This window comes from Mus musculus, chromosome 8, assembly GCF_000001635.26.
Source record: "Mus musculus strain C57BL/6J chromosome 8, GRCm38.p6 C57BL/6J".
In the NCBI taxonomy this organism is placed as follows: Eukaryota; Metazoa; Chordata; class Mammalia; order Rodentia; family Muridae; genus Mus; species Mus musculus.
The window spans coordinates 106,671,920-106,698,276 of record NC_000074.6 but is presented as its reverse complement, the minus strand read 5'-3'; the positions used below and the strand labels follow the sequence as shown (position 1 = coordinate 106,698,276).

The 26,357-nt window shown below is 45.7% G+C and overlaps 1 protein-coding gene across 1 annotated transcript in view; it reads right to left on the bottom strand.

Annotated features, from left to right (window-relative positions):
• The window catches only part of Tango6 (transport and golgi organization 6), a 168,372-nt gene extending 153,163 nt beyond the window's left edge, over positions 1 to 15,209 (bottom strand). Inside the window, exons 1-5 of the mRNA NM_173037.1 lie at positions 15,022 to 15,209; positions 8,985 to 9,625; positions 5,594 to 5,710; positions 2,681 to 2,828; positions 1,537 to 1,673 (exon numbers count right to left, since the gene is read on the bottom strand). Of these exons, the coding sequence (NP_766625.1) occupies positions 1,537 to 1,673; positions 2,681 to 2,828; positions 5,594 to 5,710; positions 8,985 to 9,625; positions 15,022 to 15,124 (1,146 nt within the window). The 5' untranslated portion in view covers positions 15,125 to 15,209. The remainder of the gene's footprint in view (positions 1 to 1,536; positions 1,674 to 2,680; positions 2,829 to 5,593; positions 5,711 to 8,984; positions 9,626 to 15,021) is intronic.
• Between the last annotated feature and the right edge of the window lie 11,148 nt (positions 15,210 to 26,357).

The window sequence follows — 26,357 nt, the reverse complement described above, 5'->3', positions numbered from 1 at the left end:
GTCACTGAGAGACTACTGAATACTGAGTTGACAGAACTGTTTTAACAACCAAACATCAAAGGATACAAGCTATTGGTGGTGGTTAATGGTGGCAATTTGCAGTTTTGTTTTTTGCTTTGGGGGACGTAGGCAGCTGGTAGTTTGAGACAGGGTCTTACTGTATAACTCTGCCTGGCCTGAAACTTGTTATGATTACCAGGATCAGAGATTCACATATATGTATACCACTTAAACTCAAAGACCCATCTGTCTCTTCCTCCCAAGTGCTTGGATTATAAGTGTGTGCCAGCATCCCTGGCCAAGATTTATTTTTAGTGTGTGTGTGTGTGTGTGTGTGTGTGTGTGTGTGTGCGTGCATGCCCTTGGGGGCTAGCAGAGAATGTCAGATTCTCTGGAACGAGAGCTACAGGGTTATGTGAGTTGCCTAAGATGGGTGCTGGCAACCAAACTTGAGACCTCTAAAAGAGTAGCAATCACCCTTAAGTCAACCAACCCTCCAGTATAGTTTTTTTTCTTTTTAAATTGTTACCAAGTTAACTTAACTCATTTAACACTTAGCTCATTTTAATTTAAAAATTAAAAACATGGAAAAAAGAGACAACCAGATGAAATTTTGATGAGGCTTTTCCCCCAACAGTACAGTCCAAACTCAAGAGATCTACCTGCCCTGACGTCCTCAACTCTGGGAGTGTGAGTCACTGCCATTCTCAAACCTAACAATCAGGCTGTATTCGTCCACAGGTGTTTATTATTAAGAAGGACGTGGGGCTGGAGAGCTGGCTCAGCAGTCAAGAGCACTGACTGCTCTTGCAGAGGACCAGAGCACCCACACCAGGAAGCTCCCAACTGCCTTGTTCTAGTTTGGTTTCTGTTACAGTGGTAGGCCACTCTGACCAAGAGCACCTTGTGGAAGGAAAGGGTTTATTATAGTTTCCAGGTTATACAGTCCTTCCTCATGGGAAGCCAAGGGAGGAACTGAAACAGAAATCAGGGAGGAAGGAGGAATGCTACTGACTGGCTTGTCAGCTTGCCTTCTTATACAGCTGATGACCACGGGTGGCACTGCCCACAGTGAGCTGGGCCTTCCACAATAATCATTAGTAAGAAAATGCCCCACAGATGCACACAGGCCAGGCTGAGAGAGACAGTTCCTCAGCTGAGGCTTCTTCTTCTCAAGTCACTCTAGTTTGTGTCATGTTGACAACTGACCAGCAAATACCCTTAGCTCCAGGACACAGGATGGTGTGGGCATATACATGCACGTGCACGCAGGAGGAAGTGGCAGGACTGGTGTTTGGCCCCACCAGGCACAGCGCCTTCCACTAGTAACCCCAGCACTAGGGACGCTACAGCAGGAGCATCACTCCCAATCTGGGCTGTAGTGCATCAAATTCTGAGCCAGTCTTAGCCTACGGCTGCCCACTAAATAGTGAAATGAAAAACTACACTGCTTGTGCTTCAGTCTCGGAGCATTCGCTGCCCTGTGTGTGAATGAGCAGACACACTTGATGGATCAGCAGTAACAAGATGACTTACCTGCGGGCAGATGTCCTTGTAGTAGCTCTCTGGGGAAAGGGACTGCTGGGGACAAGAGGCCAGGATCTTTGCAATCAAGTCACACTTCCTCCAGTCGGCAGCTGTGGCCTCAGCATCGCTCCCACCAGCCGCGCCCGCTGTCACATGGAAAGAGACATCAAAGGCTCACAACAGTCCTCACAAAAGTGCTAAGTGATGGAGTGGCCTTAAAATTTGGAATAAGAAATGTTTCTTTTTCTCTGCTAGAAACACTATTTTTTATATTTTATTTATTCTATTTTAATTTCATAAATATATAAGATGTTGTTTTATCAAAGTCCTCCCCATACCCTCTCTTAATCTCTTCTACCTCCCACCAAAAAAATTTCCCCCGAAAAAAAAATAAAACTCTGAGCTGGGTGTGGTGGTGCATGCCTCCAATCCCAGTGCTTGGGAAGCTGTCTCTAAAGGGGGAAAAAAGCCAGGTGTGGTGAGACATGTCACAAAACTAAGACCAGCCTGGTCTACATAAAGAGTTCCATCTAGGGTTACATAGAGAAAAGAAGGATTCATTGCTAGTAGCCCTAAGAAGCATTTTTTTTTAAGTTTAGGCAGAAGGAAATATGAACTGAAGTTCATTTTTCACAGATTTATTTATTTTCTATCATTTGTATAATTGTTTAGCTTGCATGATGTACATGCACCGATAAGGCTAGACGATCCTCTGGAACTGGAGTTACAGACGGTTTGAACCCCCACCATGAGGGTGTTGGGAACTGAACCCAGGTTCTGGACAAGAACAGCCAGTGCTTTTAACCACTAAGCCATCTCTTCTGATCCTTTTCCTTGTTCCATGTTGTTTTGTTTTGAGACTGTTTCTCATTAGTAGAATGTAGCCCAGTTTAACCTCTAACTCTCAAGAGCCCTGAGTTGGGAGATCAGAGCATGTGCCAACACAGCTGACTTGGAAACATCGTATTCTTAGAGCAGCCGCCATCTGCATGCCTTTGAGAATGCAGGGCCTCAGAGATGCCAGGTAAGAGGGCTAGGCTGAGCTCTACCGCCAGCTTTCAGTGAAATTTCAAGGCAAAGGGCAGCAATTTACCTCTGACTCTAACCCAAAGGGAAACCGATACCAAAGTAACAGAAACATGTTACTTCTTACCACCTGCTCCTTCCAGAATGCCCCGCACTACTGCCTGAACGCCGTTGGGTCTCATCAACCTCTCAGAGAGCAGCTGCCCACATAGACGGCGGAGCCATGCTGGGGCCTGGGCCCGACACCTTAGCTGTGTCTTCACATCTGTACAGGGCTGATAATCAAAGGGGAAAGGATAAACTGAGCATCAATGCAACATACGGTTTGAAGACACTGTTTTTCATTTTTGTGCTGGAGATGTAGCTCAGTGGTACATCATGTATTTAATATGTGCAAGGACCATGTTTGATCTCACACATACACCACACACTCCACACAGAGGGGGCAGGTACATGTGCAATGTTCCCCCTACTCTCTCCTTTAAGTGTTGGTAAGTGAACCCAGGGCCTTGTGAGTTCTAGGCAAGCCCCCCACCACTGAGCCACAGTCTTACTCACAAAAGATCCACCTGCCTCTGCCTCCTAAGCGGTGGGATTAAAGGCATGCACCACCACACCCAGTCTCTCCAATAATTATTTTTGAGAGAAAAACTAAGCTGACCTAATGATACAGGCCCATAATCCTAGCTATTTTAAAAGTTAAAACAGAAGGATTCCCAAATTCAAAGCTTGTCTAGGCTACAGGCCTAACTCAAGACCAGCCTGGTAAGTTATCAAAACTCTCTTAAGGAAAAAATAAGCCATCTTAATGCCAACAATATATATTAGAATGTTTTCTAAACAAAGATGCTGAGAACTATAGTAACAGCTCTGGTTTAAATTTCTTGAGCTCAAATGATTCCAATCAAAGCATAAGGTATCCAAATACTTCTGTCAGAAAATACATTGTTCAATAGCCAAATTTTGTAATTAAAAAACAAAAACTCAAGACCAAAAGGATGGCTAGAGGGTAAAACGCCCTGAGTTTGAGCCACAGCACCCACATGGTAGACAGGGAGTCCCAACTCCTGCTAGCTGCTGCAGGATCTCCCTCCACAAGCACCCCATGGCCTGCATGATCTGGCATACACACCCTACTCCCAACAAAACAAATAAGTGTAATTTTAAAATTAATACAGAGGCTAACAATGTAACTCAGTGGTAGACTAGGATTTTGGGGGGTCTTTTTTGCTTGTTTGTTTCTTTCTTTCTTTTGGGTTTATTTGTTTCTTTTGAGACAGTGTTTCTCTATGTAACCTTGTCTATCCTGGAACTCTCTTTGTAGACCAGGCTGGCCTGAAACTCAGAGATCTGCCTGCCTCTGCCTCTTGAATGCTGGGATTAAAAGTGTTCCCTACCTCTGCCACCACCTCCACCACAGACTATTTACCTAGCATGTACAAGAACCTGGGTTCAATCTCTTGGGTTCATCACAAATAAAAAGATCCAAAGCCAGGCATAATGGCTCCTGGCACTTAGGCAGCTGAAGCAAGAGGAGAGCCACTAATTTAAGGCCTGCCTGTGCTACATAGTGAGTAGCCAGCCTGAACTATAGAGTGAGACTTTGTCTCAAAACAAGTATATGAACTAAAGAGGTAGTTAGACGGCATAAGCGCATTAGCTGCTCTTAGCAGAGGTCCTGAGTTCAATTCCAAACATCTACAACTCCAGTTTCAGGATACCCAAGCCCCTTTTCTGACCTCTGCAGACACTAAAAAAGACATGGTGCACATGCAAGCAAAACATTCACACCCATCAAATAAAATAAATCTTTTTTTATAATTATAGAAAAGCAAATATATGTATGCTTATGTAGTTTTATAGGGGCTTACATAATATACACACCTAGAATTCCAGCAGTCAGGAGCTAGAAGGCAGCAGGACCACAGATGCAAAACTAGCCTGGGCTACTTAAGACTGTCTCAAAAACAAAACAAAAATACACATGACTGTGTGTGTCTGTATGTGTCTATGTGTGTATGTGTGTGTGTCTATGTGTATGTGTGTGTGTATATATGTGTCTCTGTGTATGTGTGTGTGTATGTTTCACATTAAATTGCCATAAGCCTTTAAAAAATGATTGTAGTCTTGAGAAAGTATGCATCATCCCATTAACAAAAAGTCTTAAATTAACCTGAATTTTAATGTCACTTTGTTTTATAAATACCACTTGATGGTCTAATAAACTAAGAGTAGGGTATAGTGGCTTATACCTGCAATCTCCACACTTAGGAGACAGAAGCAATCAAAATTCAAAACTAGCCTGTAGGGGTCTGGAGAGATGGCTCAGCACTTCAGAGCACTATCCACTCTTCCAAAGGACCCAGGTTCAATTCCTAGCACCGACATGTCGGTTTACAACCACCCTTCACCAGTTTAACTCCAGGAGATCCAACCCACACTTCTGGACTCTTTTTTTTTTTTTTTCTCTCGAGACAGGGTTTCTCTGTATAGCCCTGGCTGTCCTGGAACTCACTTTGTAGACCAGGCTGACCTCAAACTCAGAAATTCGCATGCCTCTGCCTCCAGAGTGCTGGGATCAAAGGCGTGCGCCACCACACCCGGCTGGACTCTTTGACACTAGACACAGTGGTACAGAGACAAACATGACAAAAAGATAAACACCAAAGAAACAAAGTGTAAATACAGGCTATGTGCGGTGGTACATGCCTTTAATCCTAGCACTTGGGAAGAAAAGACAGGCACATCTTTGTGAGAGTTCCAGGTCAATCAGGGCTACATAGTGAAACCTTATCTACAAAATACTACTGCTTCTGCTACTGCTACTACTACCTACTATTACCACTACTAGAAAAAGGAGGAGGAGGAAGAGGAGGAAGATGAAGAAGAGGATGAGGAAGGAGAAGAGGAAGAGCAGCAGCAACAGCAGCAGCAAGGTTCAACTAGATGATTTTATGGGAAACTAAAGACAGCTAAGTCTCCAGACAAAGGAGACAACACCACACAGCAACTCACCCACCAGGTCCCAAGGCCTGAGTACCTGGCGTGGTCCTCCCTGGAGGGTAAGTAATTCCCGGACAGCCAATGGTTGATAGACTTGATCCAAGATGTCTCGCAAGGCCCGCCTTGATAAGGTTCTTTCCTCTTCTGTTAAAACCTAAAAGAAATGCGCATTTGACTTGGAATACAGACCAAGCAGAGAATGGAAGGTAATGTTTTAGCACAGCTTGAGAGTGGAGAGGAGGAAGGCTTCCTCTTATTTCCTTCTTTGTGAACACTCATGGCCCTCCCTCCATCCCTCGATCCTCCATTCTGGGCAGGAGCTGTGATTTCCTTGCTGATGATGGTGGGATATACCCGCTCACTGTCCAGTGAGTGAGTGCCGCTTGGATGCTCCTCTTCTCTCCGTGGGAGTGAGACAGGGCAGAGGTGGATCCCCTGCCGTGGGGGAGACCGCAGGCACCACAGTTTTCCAGGGCTCCTAAGACTGGATGAGCAGTAAGTATCTCTGACTAGAGGGCACTGGGAGAGCTCCATCTTTATTTAAGAGATCTCTTCTCCACCTTTGCCCTTTGTTTTTAAATCAATTTATTTATGTATTATGTACAGTGTCCTGCCTGCATATATGCATGCACACCAGAAGAGGGCACCAGATCTCATTACAGATGGTTGTGAGCCACCATGTGGTTGCTGGGAATTGAACTCAGGACCTCTGGAAGAGCAGCTAGTGCTCTCAATCTCTGAGCCATCTCTGCAGCCCCCTCCACCTTTGTCTTTATGAGCAACAGTGGTGATGTTTTTACTTCACTGTGGAACTGTATATTTATGTGGGCTCTGGGGATTAAACTCAGGTCACCAGGGGTGCATGGTAAACATCTTTACCCACTGAGCCATCACCTACCTACCATCACTCCCATATTTTGACTTTTCATCTCTTGCTCTGATGATGGTTTTTTATTTTTTATTGTTTGTTTGTTTGTTTTTTCATGAATTCAGAACTTGACTCTCAAAGAGGATGCAAGTTACTTTGGGTACTCTTTTCCTTTTCCTTTTCCTTTTCCTTTTTTCTTTTGGTTTTTCGAGACAGGGTTTCTCTGTGCAGCCCTGGCTGTCCTGGCACTCACTCTGTAGACCAGAGTGCGCCTTTAATCCAGCACTTGGGAGGCAGAGGCAGGAGGATTTCTGAGTTCGAGGCCAGCCTGGTCTACAGAGTGAGTTCCAGGACAGCCAGGGCTACACAGAGAAACCCTGTCAAAAAGAAGAAGAAAAAGAAGAAGAAGGAGAAGAAGAAGGAGGAGGAGGAGGAGGGAGAAGAGGAGGAGGAAGAAGAGGAAGAGGAGGAGGAAGAAGAGGAGGAGGAGGAGGGTTATTTTAAGGAACACAAAGGAGTAAGAACAAGGGTGGGCAGTGAACAGGGAGGAGTGAGCCAGGGCTGATGACTCCTGACCCATTTATATTTTAATAGCAGCTTCTCTGGCTACCTTCTGAGCCTGGCCCACAAATTAGAGACACAATGGAGTCTCATTTATAAATCTTAACTCCTCAATTACTGTGTGAGCTTGAGTTATATGAAGAGCAAGAATATGTCTATTCTGGTTTGCTTTCTGTTACTGGGACAAAACACTGACCAAAAACAAGTTGAGGAGAAAGGGGTTTATTTGGCTTACACTTCCAGGTCACAGTCCATTATTGAGGGAGGGCAGGGCAGGAGAGCTAAAGCAGATACCACAGAGGACTGTGTTTACCACAGAGGACTGTGTTTACCACAGAGGAGGACTGTGTTTACCACAGAGGTCTCTGCTCGCTAGCTTTTGTATACTGCCTGGGACCACCTGCCCAAGGATGGTACAACCCACAGTGGGTGGGGCGGGCCCTCCCACATCAACTGTTAATGAAGACAATCCCTCACCCACAGATGTCACCAGGGGCCAAGCTTACCTGGGCAATCCTTGAGTTGAGACATCCTTAAATGACAGTGGGCTGCTTCAAGTTGTCAGCTGTAGCTAACTAGGACAATGTCTCACGCTCCTGTATCCTCCACACAAATTCTGTGCTCCAGATACCAACTGCTACTCAGCTGCGCACTGACTGAGTGACAGCAAGGAATAGGCTCGTTCCTCCAGTACCCCCCATCCAAGTATTAACCAGGCGCAACCTTGCTTAGCCTCCAACTAGCACATAAGATCCAGTGCATTCAGGTGGTATGAGCGCAGACACCCCCTCCCCAACATCCAATACAATAAGCAGGGACTGAGCTGCTCACCCTTTATCATTGACCACCTGAGAAAGAAGGCACGACTCTAATAGTTTTCTGAATTAGCACTAGGGGGAACTGGTTTAGGTACTTAAAGCACTTCATCATTATCCTGTCCACCATCTTCTAAGGCTTATATTATTATATTCACTTTATAAAGGACTGGAGAGATAACTATAAAGAGCTCTTGCTGCTCTTCTCTAGAGAGCCTAAATTTGGTTTCCAGCACCCATACCCAGTAACCTATAATTCCAGTTCCTAAAGGATCCAAGGCCATCTGCACACATAGGCATATACACTCACAGAGTCACATCATACACATAAATTAAAAAATAAGTTAAATAAAAACGGAAACAAGTCGGGTGGTGCACACCTTTGATCCCAGAACTTGGGAGGCAGAGACAGGCGGATCTCTATGAGTTCAAGACCAGCCTGGTCTATAGATTGAGTTCCAGGATAACCACAGCTACACAGAGAAACCCTGTCTCGATAAAACAAAACAAAACCAAACGAGGGGGCAGGGAGAATAGAAGTTCCAAGAAACAGCCTAAAATAGCTGTCCCACAGAATGATACAGACGGATGAAACAGTTACATGACAGCTCTCAAAGTGTGCAGAAGGCTAGCCCCCAAAGAATGGAGCCTCCATACCCCTTCTCCCAAAAGACTACAGGTTACAACTCTGGGTGTGCTTGGCATTAGACAGAAATTCTCTCTCTCTTTTTTTTTTTTTTTTTGGTTTTTTGAGACAGGGTTTCTCTGTATAGCCCTGGCTGTCCTGGAACTCACTTTGTAGACCAGGCTGGCCTCGAACTCAGAGATCCACCTGCCTCTGCCTCCCGAGTGCTGGGATTAAAGGCGTGTGCCACCACGCCCAGCTAGACAGAAATTCTATATCTTTCAATTAGCTCATTTCTTTTTTTTAAGATTTATTTATTTATTTTATGCATATGAGTACACTGTAGCTGTGCAGATGGTCATGAGCCACCATGTGATTGCTGAGATTTGAACTCAGGACCTCTGGAAGAGCAGTCAGTGCTCTTAACCGCTGAGCCATCTCACCAGCCCTCAATCAGCTCATTTCTAAAGAATAAGAAATGCCTTTCGAAACCTGACACAAAAATACACCCCAGCATTCATATTCCCCCCACCCACCCCCACCCACGCCGTACATTTACCTCTTCCACAGGTCCTGGTGGTTTTCTTTTGGTTGGGCAGAATCCCAGCTGGCACAGACCTGCTGCAATATCCCCAAAATGGCGGCAAAAAATCAAGCTCCCCAGAGATGCATGCTGCGCCAGGTCGAGAAGGACCCTGCAGCAGATGTACAGTCTCCGGGTGGCATGGGGGGCAGCCTCCAGACGTACAACATCCTGAACAACAGCTCCAAACTCAGTCCTGTCTCTCAGAGGGACTCCCACGCCAGGAATGAGGTAGGGGCAGACGCCCAAGGTGACTACAAACTGCAGAACAGACTGGAAGGTCTTCTGTTGGGAGACGCTGAGTGTATCTGGACTGAGGGCAGGGGCGGCTTCTGGAGTCCTGGGGTTAGGTTTGCCAGGATTGAAATCAGCTACGAGGCGGGCCAGGACTTCCTTCAGACACAGCAGCAGCAACAAGGTTTGAGAGGTGAAACTCCAAGTGATATCCTCGGAGCTCTGCGGCCATTCAGCCTTATCAGCAAGTTCATCTCTTAGGGCTTTGAGTTTCTTCCACTGAGCATCCTTCAGAAACTTGGCCTCCAACGCAGACAGGTTAGATTTTAGAGTCTGCAGCAGGACATCGTGCTTTGTGTTCTGTAGTGAACTTGAGCCTGATCCTTTTGAAGGGAGAGGGGGGGAAAAACAAGCAAAGAAAACAAATGATACTTTCTTCTGTGTGGAGCATACTGCCCACTCCAGCCAGTGAAGAAGGGAAAAACTGGAGGTGCTAACTATAAGCCTGTTAGGCAGATCAAATATTCTCTTTGTGGGGGAGTCATTCGTGAGGTGCTGAGGATCGAATCCAGGGCCTGGCACATGCTAGGTAACAGTTCTGCCACTGAACACTGCTTCTAACCCAAGCCTTAAGACACACAGCTATAGCTGGCAAGGTGGGTCAGCGGGAGAAAACAAACTGAGCTCCTTCCACAGAAGCCACGTGGCGGAGAACGACTCCTGCAAATTGTCTTCTGACCTCACACGCATGTGGTGGTGGCATGTATGTGCCCATGCCAACATGACCATACACCCGCACACAGTAGTAATGAAATAAAAAATTTCAATCTAATTTACCCAAACTGTACACCAGGAAGACTGACCTAATGTAAGCCATAGATTTGGGTTAATGACCATGTGTGAACATTCTTCACCACATTAAAACATATTACTAATAACAGACCTGGGATTCAGGTGGGTAATGAAGCAGGCATATGGAAATTTTCTCAATTTCCTCTTTCTCTCTAAACCACAAGATGTAATCAAGTGTATCAGAGCATTTGGAAAGCAGAGGCAGGGAGATGATGAGTGTCAGGCCATCCTGGGGTAGTTTAAAAACAGCAACAAAACACACACACACACACACACACACACACACACACACGACTCTACACGACTCCCTGTGATTTTATCCCATTTCAACAAAACACACACACACACACACACACACACACACACACACACACACACACACGACTCTACACGACTCCCTGTGATTTTATCCCATTTCCGTGGCCAAACAGACAGTGATTAAAGCAAGAGCTTAGTGCAGTGCTGGAGACCTGTGATACTGCAGTCTTCACTGCCCTCTACTGGCCATATGATGAAATAAAATACCTCAAAATGTTCGCTTCTTTTTTTCCTTCCCTTTTTTTGGGGAGGGGTTTGTTTGGTTGATGGGGGTTGGGGTGTTTGTTTTTGTTTTGGTGGGTTCTTTGGTTTTTTGTTTTTGTTTATTTTGGTTTTTGTTTGTTTGTTTGTTTGTTTGTTTGTTTGTTTTGAGACAGGGTTTCTCTGTGTAGCCCTGGCTGCCCTGGAACTGCTCTGAGCACCAGACTGGCCTTGAACTCACAGAGATCCACCCCCATCTACCACCAGAGTGCTGAAATTAAAGGCATGGGCCACCTGGCTTGGCTCCTCTTTTTCTTCAGCAGCAAACCCCACATCCGTCCCCCCAGCACCAGCTTAGCTTTGAAACACGGTCTTGCTGTTTCAAGTCCAGACTGGTCTCTGCTTCCTGAGTGCTGGGATTAGAGGCACCATGTCTGGTGAGTTCTGAGAATTTTGATTTCGGTTATGTTATATGAATATATTTTTTTGTTTAATCCCTGGTGTGGGATATGGGACTGCTTCAGTTTGTCTACAGCCGTTAATTGTGACTGTCTCAATGCTCTAGGAGGGGGCATGATCTTTGTCAGCTGCAGATGGTTTAGTTCTGGGGATTCTGGAGAAAGTATAAATACCAGAGCCCCAGGACTGGTGGGAGGTGAAGAAGAAGGTGGCTGCTGCTCCCCTCCCCCACCCTCACTTTTCCTAGATACTGTTGCAGTTTGACAGAAATTAGAGATATGACACTGAAGACCGGACTTGCCCAAGGAACCCAACAGCCCTAACCAGCAGGAAGCAGCCTATAAAGGTTTACACCCCTCCCCTCTAACCTCCTCGCTCTCCTACCTGCTGGTAGAGGGATTAGACCACAATAAAACAATAAATACGCCAACACTGAAGCTAAAGTAGCAGTTCTCAAAATGTGGCATGAAGGACCCATGTCAAGAAGTCTGCAAGGAGAAAACAATTCCCCAATAACCGCGCTAGTTTGCACCGACTGCTTTGACAAACACCAAGACCAAAAGCAGCTTGGGGAGGACAGGGTTTCTCTGGCTTACGGCATCTAGGGATGCTGTGGCAGGACCTGAAGCAGAGACCACGAGAAATGCTGCTTCCTGGCTTGTGACCCATGGCTGCTTCCCTTCCTTTTTATACAACCCTGGACCACCTGCCCAGGCACTGCCCACAGTGTGTTGGGCGTTCCCACATCAATCATAAAGAAGAAAATGCACCGCTGACTCGACTACAGGCCAATCTGATGGAGGCATTTTCTCAACTGAGAGTCCCTCTTAGCGAATGACCCTAGGTCGTGTCAAGTTGACAGATAAATAGACTGACTGACTGACTGACTGACTGACTGACTAGTACAGTAACTGTGAGCCAGGGCTGGGGATGTACACAGGTACATATGTCAGTTTGATCTGCAGCATCACACACAAAAAAGAGATTAAACATATATTAAACATATAAAGCAATGCCGCACTTTACCAGTTATTTCTCCTTTAAAATGTTACTACAGGAAGTCATAGTGGTGACATCTGTTAACGCAGCACTCAGGACAATGAGGCACAAAGACTGCTGCAAGGCCAGCCTAGTCTCCACAGTAAATTCTAGACTAGCTTTAGCTAAAGAGTAAGACCCTGACCCAAACCCGGGGATAGAGGGGGTCTACCCTCACCAAAAAAGATCCAGATGACCAGTACAGGCACTCAAACTTGAGAACTTGGGAGGTAGAGGCAAGCAAATCCCCAAAATCTGAGGCTAGCCTGTTCTATAAAGCAGGTGTCAAGGGCACAGAGCTACACCCTATCCCAAACACACACACACACACACACACACACACACACACACACACACACACACTGCAGGAGTAAACTAAACCTGATACAGCATATGCAAGCACAGACCTGGTGTTTGATCCCCAACACCAAAACAAAAGAACGAAACAGCCAGCTTGGTGGTGCACACCTGTAACCCCGTTACGCAGGAGACTGACACCTGTAACCGAGTTACTCAGGAGACTGAGGCAGTTATTGCCATTAGTTTGAGTCCAGCCTGCACTACACAGAGAGTTCCAGGGCAGCCTGGGCTATAACATGAAACGTTCTCTTTAAAAAGTCATACCAAAAAAAAAAAAGAAAAATGAAAAGAAAAAAGACAGAAAAGAACAAAAAAGCCACATCCAGATCCATGCAGTACACAATAGTCTACATACACAACATAGAATAATTTAGGGGGCTGGAGAGATGGCTCAGCAGCAGAGAGCACTTAGCGCCCTCTCACAGAACCAGAATCTAGTTCCCAGCGCCCACATAAAAGGGTTCACAACCTCATATAACTCCATTTCCAAAGGATTTAGTGCCCTCTTCTGGTCTCCATGGGCACCCACACGCATACACATAAATAAATATAGCATAAACCTTCTTTAAAAACGAAGAATTTTAGCATACTATTTTTTTTCCCCTTCCAAACAAGAGTGTTTGGAAACAGTGGTGTGGATGTAGTTCAGCTGGTAGACTAATTGCCCAGCAGGCAAGATGCCCTCGGTTTGATGCCCCAGTACTACATAAACCAGTGTGACACTGCAGGCCTGTAATCCCAGCATTCAGGTGACTGAGGTAAAAGAATCAGAAATTTAAGTTCATTATATGGTACAGAAATTCAAGATTACCCTTCATTATGTGGGGTACATGAGACCCTATCTCAAAACTGGGGGAAAAAACAAATCAAAACTAAACCAACCCAATAGCTACGACTGCCAAATGCTGAACAAGGGATCTCTCCATTAGTAAGTTAAAAGACAGAAGGTACAAGCTCAGTTCCCAGTACCCATGTCAGATGCCTCAACTGCCCATAACTCCAGCTCCAGGGAGATCTGACACTTCTGGTTTCTCTGGATAACTTCACTCACACATACATACCCACACATACATATTATTAAAAAAATAAAATAATCTTTTTTTCTTTTTCCTTTTAATGTGGAAGCCGGAAGGATGGTTCATTGGGCAAGACCACTTTCTGCACTGGGGTTTGGGTCTTAGCACCCATGTGATACAACTGCCTGTAACTCCAGTTCCAGATAAACTGACACCCTCTTTTGGCCTCTGTGGGCTACTGCATGCACACAGCATACATACACTCACAGAAATAGGCATTCAAACATAAATAAATAAAATACGTATCCTGCCGTTGACTCTTAATTGGGGCAAGAGAGTATATTTTGCAAGCTTTTAGTGAAGGAACTGAGGTTTGTCACGAACTTGATTTACTTTGGGCAATTTCCAATGTACATGTATGTTCCTCTGCAAAAATTAATGCCTATTAATACTTAGGAGACTGCTGTGAGGACTAAATGATCTACAAGTAAATGGACTATAGGGACTGGCGCTTAGTAGGCAATCATCTACTACTAATTGCTTTTCACGTCCCACTAAGTACTCTGTAATGTTTGCAGCTGTAGTTTGGGGGTCGACATTTAAGACCGAGAGTGTTCACCTTGTAATCACACACGTTGCCTTTACCTTGATAATTCTACACGCACCCAGACATGCTGTGCTTATAATTAGGATCCTATTTTCTTACACCCTTCTACGTTTCCAGATGCCATCAGAAGTTCTATTCTGAATAATCTGCCTTAGTCTGACAAGGAGATCAGGCAGAACTGAGTTCTAGGTCCATGGACATCCCTCTAATATAACCACCTGATTTGAGGTGTGAGTTCCAGGACAAACCTTAACTATACAGTGATACCCTGTCTAAAGAAAGAAAGGGGCAGGAGGTGTGAATGGTCATGCTTGCCTTTAATCCCAGCACTGGGGAGGCAGAGGCAGTTCAAACCACCACAAATTGGGACTCAACAGTGAGAATGCAAGGTCTCACTATTCCCAAGGTCTCTTCAAATACTAAACTGGGAAGTTAACTCAACAAGTGATTAAAGGTGACTGTGCACCTCTGATACCAAAACAGAAACCCTTAAAAATCTTCCTCAAATTCAGCCAAAAAACGTCCCTGCTGGGCATCTCTGGTCACTTGGCATTTTGTACAAATCTCAAGCGTGCACACCAGGCTCGGAGCCCTCAAGCGGTTGGGACATCACATTACACCTGTGTGAAGGCGTCTCCAGTCCCTGTGTCAGGGCTGTGCTGGAGCAAACAGTGGACCGAAGCCGCTGCTCAGCGAGGCGCCCAACGGACCTCGGCCGGCATCAGCGGTCAGCGGACTGCAGGCCCTTTCCTGGAGCTTCAGTTTAAGTTTTAAGTGAGACTGCACAGAGCCCAAGCGCTCCCGGGAGTGGGGATGGAGATGCCGGGAGGGCCTGCGGGAAACATGCGGTAGCAGCCAGGGCGAGCCTGGGTGACCCGCGACCCCGCGAGCCTCAGGTCCAGCCCCGCGCCGAGACTCGTCCTCTCACCTCCCGGGCTCAGCAGCAACTTCAGCGCTTCCAGAACCTGCTCCAGACCACATGTCACCAGAACGCCACTCGGCGCAGCCGCCGCCGGTCCGGAGGCCGCCATGATTGGAGTGGAGCGACCTGCGACGTGCTCAAACACCCAAGTGGGCCAGCGCGGCCGCCATTTTGAATGTGGCGGAGGCGTGTCCTCTGCTGGAGGGCGGGGCCCAAGACCTGGGGCGGGGCCTACTCTGTCTGGAACGCCCCTTCTCCGGGAAAAAAAAAAAAAACAAGATACAGTTTCTTGTGTTCTCCCAGAGCGCCCCAGTTCAATTCCCAGCATCCCTATCAGACACCAGCCTGCAAACTCAGGTCCAGCAACTCATGCGCATACACACGCATGCACAAGCATAACTTACAAAATATTTTTTAAAAGAAAATATAGGGGGCTGGTGAGATGGCTCAGTGGGTAAGAGCACCCGACTACTCTTCAAAAGGTCCAGAGTTCAAATCCCAGCAACCACATGGTGGCTCACAACCATCCGTAACGAGATCTGACGCCCTCTTCTGGTGTGTCTGAAAACAGCTACAGTGTACTTACATATAATAAATAAATAAAATCTTTAAAAAAAAAAAAAAAAGAAAGAAAATATAATTGAAAAGGTAAAATAAAAGACCAATGTGGTGACATGTATCTTTAAGTCTAGTACTTAGAACCAAAGGTCAGCCTGGTCTACATACATAGTAAGCTCAAGGCCAACCAGGAACTCTGAGAGACCCTGACTCAAAAACAAAAAGAAAAAAAACACAAGTAGTCTTGCATGGTGGCCCATGCTTCTAAATCTCAGCTATAGAGAATCACGTGTTCAAAACCAGTGAAGGCAGCTTAGTGAGACCGTCTAAAAGCTATGAAGGATTGGAAATGTTATCCAGTAATAACACTCTAGCACACAACCATGAGTTTGGTCCTCAGTACTTCAACCCAGGGGGTGGGGGAGGGAACAGAAATAGTTTCTCGTAAAAATAATACACATTTTAGTATGTAAATTTTCAAGTACTGAAAGAAACACAATAAATAAAGTTCACAGATGTACATAGACCCTGAAAGAGAAGCTCACACCAATGACACCAGCGTTCAGGGAAGCTGACGTGGCAAGACAAGTTCATAACTTTCTCCCCAAAAGTAACAGTAACAAAAAATATTCAACTTTGTATTACTGATTCCTTTTTCTGACATTTAAAAGTAAATACACACTGGGATAGAGAGATGGATCCGTGGTGTTGTTCTTGTAGAGGACCCAGGTTTAATTCCCATCGCCTACAAGGTGGCTCACAGCCATGTATAACTCCAATTCTAGGGGATCCAATGCCCTCTTCTGGCTTCCAAGATGACCAGCCACTCATGTGGGGCACAGACACACGTACAGGCAAAATACTCATAACTGTAAAATAAATAATTCTTTAATCTAAAGATAAATACGCACACACACATATCCTGTATCTGTGAATGTGTTAGCTACAGACAGCCCCATTGGAATATCTTGGTTTTGTTGGGTGATGGTGAAAGACCCTCGAGGGGAGACCCTCACTCAGACCACTCAAGTCCCGGGACAGCCGCGTACCCAAGAAGACACTGAGACCATACATAAAATGTAGAAGGCAAGATTTAATAAAGCAGCGACATGAAAGCACACAGACCAGAGCTCTGGGGTCGAAATAAAGCAGCAACATGAAAGCACAGAGCTCTGGGGTCGAAACTCATACACCTAGTGGCACCTAGTGGTGTAGAGGAGAATCGACGGTCAGCCAAAATTTTTCACAGGCTTATATAGTAAAACTCAAAGGGGGAGAACTGGGCAGGGAAAGTACAAGTTTACATCACTAGGGAGTTCTGCCAAAGGAATCTACGTAACTAAGGAGTCATGTCCTATCAAGGAACCTACGTAACTAAGGAGTACCTGGTTCATTTTGAGGTTGTTCCAGGAGGCCTTTATCTCAAAAATGTTCTTGGAACAGTTTTTAGTTGGGAGGGTTCGAACTTTAGGGTGAGGAGTTTTGGGGTGAAAAGTTTAGGAGTGTTCCGAGAACAACCTCTAGATGGGAGGGGGTGGGCTCCGAGGTAAAAAGTTCATGTTCTCACAAGAGGCCAGTAATTTTTTATTCTTCATTCCCCACTTCTTCTTGTTAGTAATTCTAATCTTAGAATTTCAGAAGTCTATATCTCTATGTGGAGAATACTGCATTTACTCTATCTTTAACATGGGAACAAAAACAGAATAAGGCAGATTAGTAAACAGAACTAGGCAGGGACCCTTCTAGTGAGGCTTGAGGGTCTCAGCATGACGCAGGTGTATGTAGATCAGATCTCTGGCTGGAACTGGTAAGATGTCCTTGGGGTACCCAGCTCGTTCACTGTAGCCAGTTGTGACCAGACTTCTTTCTGCACCATCTGTAAGCCTTTTAACTTAACATATAGATCATTATTATAACAACATAGGTTTAAACACATCATTTAAGACAGTGATGGGCACAGGAGCCCCATAAAGGATCTCAAAAAGAGTAAAACAAAACTGAATCAAGAGGGAGTATTCTCAGTTTTAAATAGGGCAAGGGGAAGGGGCACCAAGTAAGTCTGTGCCAGTCTCTAGGATTAATTTTGTCAAGGTCTCTTTAGAGTTTTATTTATTCTTTTTTATCTTTCCTGAGCTCTGAGGTCTGTACACACAATGGAATTTTCATTTGACCTCTAAATACTTGGCCACACCCTGACTTACCTGGGCAACAAAGGCAGGACCATTATCTGACACTATTGCTTTTGGCACTCCGAACCTTGGAAAATTTTCTTTAACAATCTTCTTGATGACTATCTGATCAGTCTCGTTTTTTTTACAAGGAAAAGCTTTTATCCATCTTGAGAACGTTTACAAAAACTAGAAGGTATTCATACACATATTTTTTCCAGTAAAGTCTATTTTTCAGTAGATGTCAGGTCTGTCTTCTCATGAGAGGACTAGTTTTCTTTTTTCAGTTTCTACTATGTCATACAGGGTTTCTTTTACCAGTCTTAATTTGTCTATAACTTGATAGTCTTCAGACTGTCAGGATCATTGCTCTTTAGGATGCCTGGGCGGTTAGATTTGCCATCTGATGTCCATCTGATTTTTTTTTAACCACAGCATCTTAGGTCTTTCTCTGCAGATGTCAACAGCTCTCTTTGTCTGTATATATAGAGCTTGTATTAAAGCCACAAGTTTAGCTTTCTGGGCTGAAGTCCCTTTAGGGAGGCTGCTGGCCTAGATCACTTGCTTTCTGTCCACCACTGCACTGCTGTCCCCGCCTTCCGCTTACCTTTAACCTTCAGGCTACTGCCATCCGTGTACCAGCTCAAACTCTCAGGCCAAGGCTGATCTGATCCTTCAGATCATTTCGAGTATGAGTTTCTTCTGCCAGAATGTCAGCACAATGATGAGTAGGTGAAGTCTCAGGCAGTAGTGAGATCGAGGACAGCAGGGGGAGCGAAGGTCACTCGTTCAGTCAACAAAAAGCTCTGACAATGTGTCCATCCGTCAGGGGAACAGTTGGATAATGTTTTCAAGAACGTTAGTCAGCCATCGGTCTTGGGGGCTGAACCACACTTTCTAAGACATGTGCCAAGTTTTGTCTCAGAGTCAATTTATCTGCGTCCTTGACCAGAAGCCACTATGTGCAGACAAGCAGGCCATCTTACAGCCACCAGGTCTAATTTTTTACAAGTATGCCACAGGTCTTTTTCAGGGTCCCAATCTCTGAGTAAGAACTTCTTTGGCAATACCTTTGTTCTCAGTCACATCTAGGAGTCCCAAAGTTGGGGACAACATTAGGGCAGTCTCAAGAGCATCTAAGGCCGTCTAAGATTGTTCCCCTTTTTTTTTTTCTTTATACGAAGGGCTGTTTATCTCTTTAACTCAGCAAAACTGGAATCCACAATCTGCAAAAGCCCGCAGTGCCCAGGAACTTTTTAGCTTGTTTTGCACTGGTCGGTGGAGGAGTATGAAACACAGTCTCTTTTTTTAGCTGCTTCAACAGGTAGGCTACCGGACTCTTTTAAGGACTCAGCTTCTGTGTTAGCACCCCTTTTGTTATCTCTTTACTTTCAGCCACGAACAGGTGAAGGGTTTGATCATGAGGGGGGCTCCTCTTCTTTTTGTTGGGGCAGTCTCTCACCCAGTGCTCATTTTCTTTACAGTATACACGTTGATCTTCAGCCAAAAGCTTTCTTTTGTTGCCAGGTACTATCTAAGTTTTCTAATTTTCCTGACTTTTGTGGCCAGCATTTCATTTTTCTTATCTTTTTGTCTCACAGCACAGCTCTGATTCTGACTCTGGTTTCTGTCTTTGTCAGCCTCATGTTTCTTTAACTCTTTTTCTTGTCTGACTCTTATACCCTGTCCTTTTAACTTCTTGTTACCTTGGTCAGATTGTTGGGACTTTCTAGTCCCACAGAGACGAGACCCCCATCAGAGCCTGGCAGTTAGACTCACAGGTGCTCCTTACCTTGGACAGAAGCCCCAAGTGGGCGGATGCCTCCCTCACTGGAACTTAGAACAGACTCACTGCCAGCAGCTCAAGGTGGTGCCACCTTCTGAGAAGAGGGAACTTTAGAGCAGAGACGGGAGTGCAGCTCTCACAGCTGGCTGCAACCGGCACTTATCTTAAAGTGAAAGCAGTTTTTCTGTTAACAAGAGATGGGATGGGAGGGACAGGGGAATGAGAAGCTGCCTGGGAACCTGCAGCGCTCTTGGCCGGCTACTCGAACAGCCTCCTCTTCTTTTTTTCTTCAGCAGCCACAACATCCAGGGCCACTGACTTCTCAGGGACCACTCCTCATTTGCTCCGGATTTCCGAGCTCATTTTTCCCTAGGCTCCAGGTCCATGGGCGGGACCACTGTGACCCGCTGGCTGCTCTCTGGAGTTGGAGTGGGAGGCAGGGCAGCTGAGGATCTGAAAGGAAGTGGTCAGCATAGGGATCTGACAGGATTCTTAGGCTTATTTCAGAAGGCATAACTTAAAAACAGTCGTCAGTCATCAGTCCAAGTCCGAACACAAAGAGACACAAAAGACACACACAGAAACCGTTTTTCAGGCAACCACTATAGAATCACAGTACCACAGAAATGACAAACACAAGCAAGACCAATACAGGGCATCTTACATGCGATTTCCAGAGAAGCTTACTGTCACTATGACCAACCCAAATGGACCTGTCTCCATGGGAAGGCCCCAGAACCTGAGACCGGCCTAAAACCAAACCAAGATAATCAGTCAACTCCTTGGGACCAAGACCAGACCTGAAACCAGACAAACCAAAAACAAAACAGAATCAGAAGGTGGTCCAATGGAGGACACACAAGTGAACAAGACACACAGACACACAGACATACAGACAGGGAGGGATCTCACTTTACCTCTGACGTACAGTGTCTGTGTCTCATGACAAAAACCACAAACAAAAACAAGATAGCAACAGAGAAAAAGAAGACACCAGTATCTCTAAGCACACTCGTCCACGCCTGGACTTGTACAACCAGCCAAGCCAAACGCTATTTCCTGACGGGGTCGGATTCCACATCGACTCCCTTCCTCCTGAAAAACAATTTGCCTGACGGCGGCGATTAGTGACAAGTCAAAAGCACCCTCAGGTGGCCAGCCCACTCCAAACGTTGGCCACTCGGAGGCGCAAAAGGTCTGCCACGGACCCTTTCTGACCTCCACCGACTGGTTGTGGGCTCTGACCCGCACCTCCTTCCAATGCTCCAGAGTCAGAGAAAGGGGAGTGAACACAGATTGTCCCATTTTTAGAAAAACAGTAGTCACAACAAGAGCGGACACGAGACTAAGACAAAAAGAAACCAGAAGAATCAGATGGCCTCTCCAAGGCCGGCCGATTGAGACCCTCTGCACGAGGTGGGACTCGAACCCACGGTCTCGCAACAAGGTGCGAGGTGGGACTCAAACCCACGATCTCGCAAAAAAACGCGAGGTGGGACTCGAACCCACGATCTCGCAACTGGGCACGAGGTGGGACTCTAACCCACGATCTCGCAACCCCAAATGGTCTCTTGGCCTTCAAAGGGGTCCACCAGGCGTCCCTGATCCTCCCCTGTTCCTCCTGGGACGTCTCCCAGGGTGAACGGACGGTGGACACCTGGACACGTCTATCCTTATCCACCCCGCACTCCCTCTCGGAGCGCGGTCTCACTGAGCGTCCGCAAAACTGAAACTGCGATCGCACCAGACTTAGAAACAGAACACAGACATCAGAACACAGACATCAGACCAAAACAGAACAAAGAATCTTACCTCTAAGTGGGTCTAGGACCTCTGGGTGGTCGCGCTGTTTCCCGGCCAACGCACCAAATGAAAGACCCTCGAGGGGAGACCCTCACTCAGACACTCAAGTCCCGGGACAGCCGCGTACCCAAGAAGACACTGAGACCATACATAAAATGTAGAAGGCAAGATTTAATAAAGCAGCGACATGAAAGCACACAGACCAGAGCTCTGGGGTCGAAATAAAGCAGCAACATGAAAGCACAGAGCTCTGGGGTCGAAACTCATACACCTAGTGGCACCTAGTGGTGTAGAGGAGAATCGACGGTCAGCCAAAATTTTTCACAGGCTTATATAGTAAAACTCAAAGGGGGAGAACTGGGCAGGGAAAGTACAAGTTTACATCACTAGGGAGTTCTGCCAAAGGAATCTACGTAACTAAGGAGTCATGTCCTATCAAGGAACCTACGTAACTAAGGAGTACCTGGTTCATTTTGAGGTTGTTCCAGGAGGCCTTTATCTCAAAAATGTTCTTGGAACAGTTTTTAGTTGGGAGGGTTCGAACTTTAGGGTGAGGAGTTTTGGGGTGAAAAGTTTAGGAGTGTTCCGAGAACAACCTCTAGATGGGAGGGGGTGGGCTCCGAGGTAAAAAGTTCATGTTCTCACAAGAGGCCAGTAATTTTTTATTCTTCAATGGAATTTAAATCCAGAGCCTCTAGTGCACGCTCTCTGCCAATAAGCTGCATTGGCATCGCCAGCAGTGAGTCTTTAAAATGTCCTTAGCAATGTTCCTCTTTGTCCTATTTATATGACTATTACATTACTAGAAGATTCACTTAATACTAAAACCATAAATCCCCCCCATTATGTTTATATGGAAATGAAACTAAGTTTGAGATTCAGATAATTATCGGAAGTTTTTTTCACCTCCACAATTCCTAATAGGGACAGTTGAAGATCCCAGTTGTCAATGTTGTTGAGTGGGTGGGTGGTTTGGGGTTGTTTTGTTTTGTTTTTTTGAGACAGGGTTGGGGTGTAATAGCCCTGGCAGTCCTAGAACTTGATTTGTAGACCAGGACGCCCTCAAACCTGAAGAGATTCATCTAAAGGCGTGTGTCACCATGCCTGGACCAATGCTAGGGTTTGCTTTTTAATTATTTTTAGCTATTCTTATTTATAAGGAATAAATCATTACATCTTTACCCCACATACATGATTGTCCTTTGCTTATACGCCCCCCACACCCACCCCAGGCCATTGTTCCCATTGTCCATTTCTTTTTTTTTTTTTTTTTTTTTTTTTTGGTTTTTCGAGACAGGGTTTCTCTTTATAGCCCTGGCTGTCCTGGAACTCACTTTGTAGACCAGGCTGGCCTCGAACTCAGAAATCCGCCTGCCTCTGCCTCTCGAGTGCTGGGATTAAAGGCGTGCGCCACCACGCCCGGCCCCATTGTCCATTTCTACCCCTCTTACTGATCCTCTTCCTGCCCCAAGTCGATGCTTTTGGGAATTCAATCTTTAGCATGCTTGCCCCTCCCCAGTAAATACTGATAACTGCACTCTGAAGACTGAAGCAGGTCGAAGAAAAGGAAAAGGAGACAATACATCAAAACCCAATCATGATCTGCTATCACTGCCATTTCCCATCTCAAGATCTAAAATTGTAAACTGTGTAGCATTGGAAATGTGTAAAATGTTCCTCCACCCTCCCTGGGGCACACTGGGCTGGAGCATGGTTGACTCCCGCCCTAGACTCCACATGTAGTCTCAATCATGGGGAAAGCAGCTTTCGGTTTAATTCATTCCTCAGAGCTAGGTCGTCTGCCCCCTTGTGGTCTATCTCATTCTTCTGGGTTCCAACCCAAACCCATCCACTTTCCAGCCTCTAAAATGAAAAGAAAACGTGGTCCCAAGGCTACCGGGGAGAAGTTTAAAAGAACCATTGTCAGTCACTGCCAATGTGGGGTAAAATGTCTGAGCTCACTTCCTGGTTTGAAAATTCACCAATCCCTGAGCGCGAAATCCCTCCTGTCCCCACCTCCCCGAAGAAAGTGAGCCTCTCCTGCTCACTGCCCTCTGCTTATTGCAAGAGCAGAGGCAGCCACCCTCTTCCCTCCTTCCCCAATAAATCTTTTTTTTTTTTTTTTTTTTTTTGGTTTTTTTTTTGAGACAGGGTTTCTCTGTGTAGCTCTGGCTGTCCTGGAACTCACTTTGTAGACCAGGCTGGCCTCGAACTCAGAAATCCGCCTGCCTCTGCCTCCCAAGTGCTGGGATTAAAGGCGTGCGCCACCACGCCCGGCCCCAATAAATCTTTTGTGTGAGGTTTGTTATGAGGTTTGTATCTAACCTTGAAACAAACAAAACAAGTGTATCTAACCTTGTGGTACTCCTTGGCTCCCTACTGCCAGGATATCTTCCCCCCTCAGAGCTGTAACACTTACAGGCAGTATTTGCAACAGGGGAAAATGGTTACTCTTCTTCTCCATCTCTTCCTCAAATGCTGTGGCGAAGACGCGCACGCAGACACGCGCGCGCGCGCGCACACACACACACACACACACACCCTGAGGATTAAAGACCACCACTGCCTGGCTCCTGTGGACATCTTTACATGGGGAGATGTGTTTTATGGGAGAATACACAACCTTGAAAGTGACATTGATGTTCTTCCATTGTGTACATCCCTCCCAGGCTTTTAGAACTAGACAATTTTCCTTCAGTATATGCACAAATTCATCCTGGGAAAAATTACGAAAAGTGATTGAATGTTGTACAACTTCAGGTTCTTGAGCTCAGCAGGCTAAGGCAGGATTGCTTGAGTTTGAGGCCAGCTGATCTTCATAGAGAGTTCAAGACCAGTCAGGGCTACTGGTCTCAAAATATGGGGGGTGGGATGCGCAGCAAGATGGCTCATCAGATAAAGGTGGTTGTCACCAAGTCTGACACAAAACTTGAGTTTTATCCCCAGGACTGAGAAAACCCTGGTGCCTACAAGGTCCTATGACTTCCTCATGCACAACCACCTGAACTGTACACACACCGAATAAATCGTACCCACAAATAAATGTAATTTTTTTAATTAAAAAAAAGGGGGGAGATGGAAGGAAAAGTTGAGTGAGTGAGGGCTTGTCTCACAATCAAAAAAAGGAGAAGAGTTTGATTCCTAAAACCCACATGAGAAAAAAAATCTAGAGCCAGGTGGTGGCCCAAGCCTTTTAATCCCAGCACTTGGGAGGCAGAGGCAGGCTGATTTCTGAGTTCAAGGCCAGCATGGTCTACAGAGTGAGTTCCAGGACAGGGCTACACAGAGAAACTCTGACTAGAAAAAACAAAAACAAAACAAAACAAAACAAAATTCTTAAAAGAAAAAAATCTAGAAAAAGCTGGTGTGCACACTGGATCCCTGGAGTCTACTCGGTAAATTTCTACCCTGTCTCAAAAAAGCAAATAAACAAAACAAACAAATAAACAGGGCTAGAGAAATGGCTCAGAGGCTAAGAGAGAGCACTTGTTACTCTTGTAGAAGCCTCAGGTTTGGTTCCCAACACTCACATGGTGGCTCACAACCATCTGTAATTTCAACTTTACAGGCTCTGATGCCTTCTTCTATCTTCCACAGGTAACAGGCGTGTACACATACACATAAAATAAAACAACCTAAAAAAGAAATTAAAGCACCCATACACATAAAATAAGATGATCTAAAATGGTGCGTGTCTTTAATTCCAGCACACAGAGGCAGAGAGGCAGAGGCAGGTAAGATCTCAGGTCTATAGAGCAAGTTGCAGGACAGCCAGGGCTACACAAAGAAATCCTGTCTCAAAAAACAACAAAAGGAGGTGGAGGGAGGGGAGAGGGAAGGGGAGGAGGGAGAGGAGGAGATGAAAAGGGAAAGGAATTAGAAAACAAACATAAACCTACATCTGGGAGCTCCGCAGTAATATACTGTTAAGCATCCATCACAGCCAATCCTCACAAGACTATACCCAGAAGACCAACCCTGTGCAAAGACACATCTGGGGGTGTTTAAGATAGACCCTGGGAAGTATTCATGTAAAACTCATTCCGTTGACAGCCATCCAACAAGGAGCCCATTATCAAGACTTGAGGGGCAGCAGCTGCACAAACCATCAAAGTACACAGGAATTGCTTGCTTGTCTCCTGTTTGCTAAACTCAGAACTAACAAACCTAAGAGCTTTCAGGGGATCAATGGCTGTTGTACAAGCATAGAGTTTCCAGGAAAGATGCCAGCCTATTAAGGGTTCTTGGGGAGACCATCTTTGAGAGCCATTCGTGATAGCTAGAATGTTTGCATTTCTTTATCTCCCGGCAACATCTCCCAGCTCAGTCATGCTAGGCTAGCATTCTCCTACTGAACGACACTCCAGCCCTTACCTTGTCTCTTCTGTTACTTATGCATCCGCTCTCATGTTCAGAGAATCAGTCCTACATCGCAAAACTTTCCCTGCTGTCCTCTAAGAGTTCTATAGTTTTAGCCATTCTATATCTAGTCTTTTATTCATTGAGCAACAATCAATATATTAGGAAAGGGAAGGCTCAGGCTCATTCTTTCGCATGCCATTAGCCAATCTTCATAGCCCATGTGTAGAAAAGACTATCTCTGTCCCATCACTGAATGACTTTGAAACCACTCAAATATCATTTGACCAGATGTCCCAATTAGCTTCCTCTGTCAACCTGACACAACCTAGACACTCAAATAGTATTACTCAGGTTGAATTGGCCAATACAATAAGGGACTGTCTGACAAATGATTAATGAGAAAGGGAGCAGCCCACAGTGGGCAGCACCATCCCTAAGCTGGTCAACCTGAACTGGGTAAGAAAGCTAGCTGAGGCTCTAGGTATGAGTAATCTATACCTTTAATCCCAGCACTTGGAAAACAGAGGCAGACAGACCTCTGTGAGTTTGGGGCCAGCAACATCTACATAGCAAGTCACAGGTTATCCAGAGCTGCAGTTAAGTCCTTCCTGCTCCCCCCCACCCAAAGCCAGCTGACCATTAGCAAATGAGCTCCATTCCTCCGT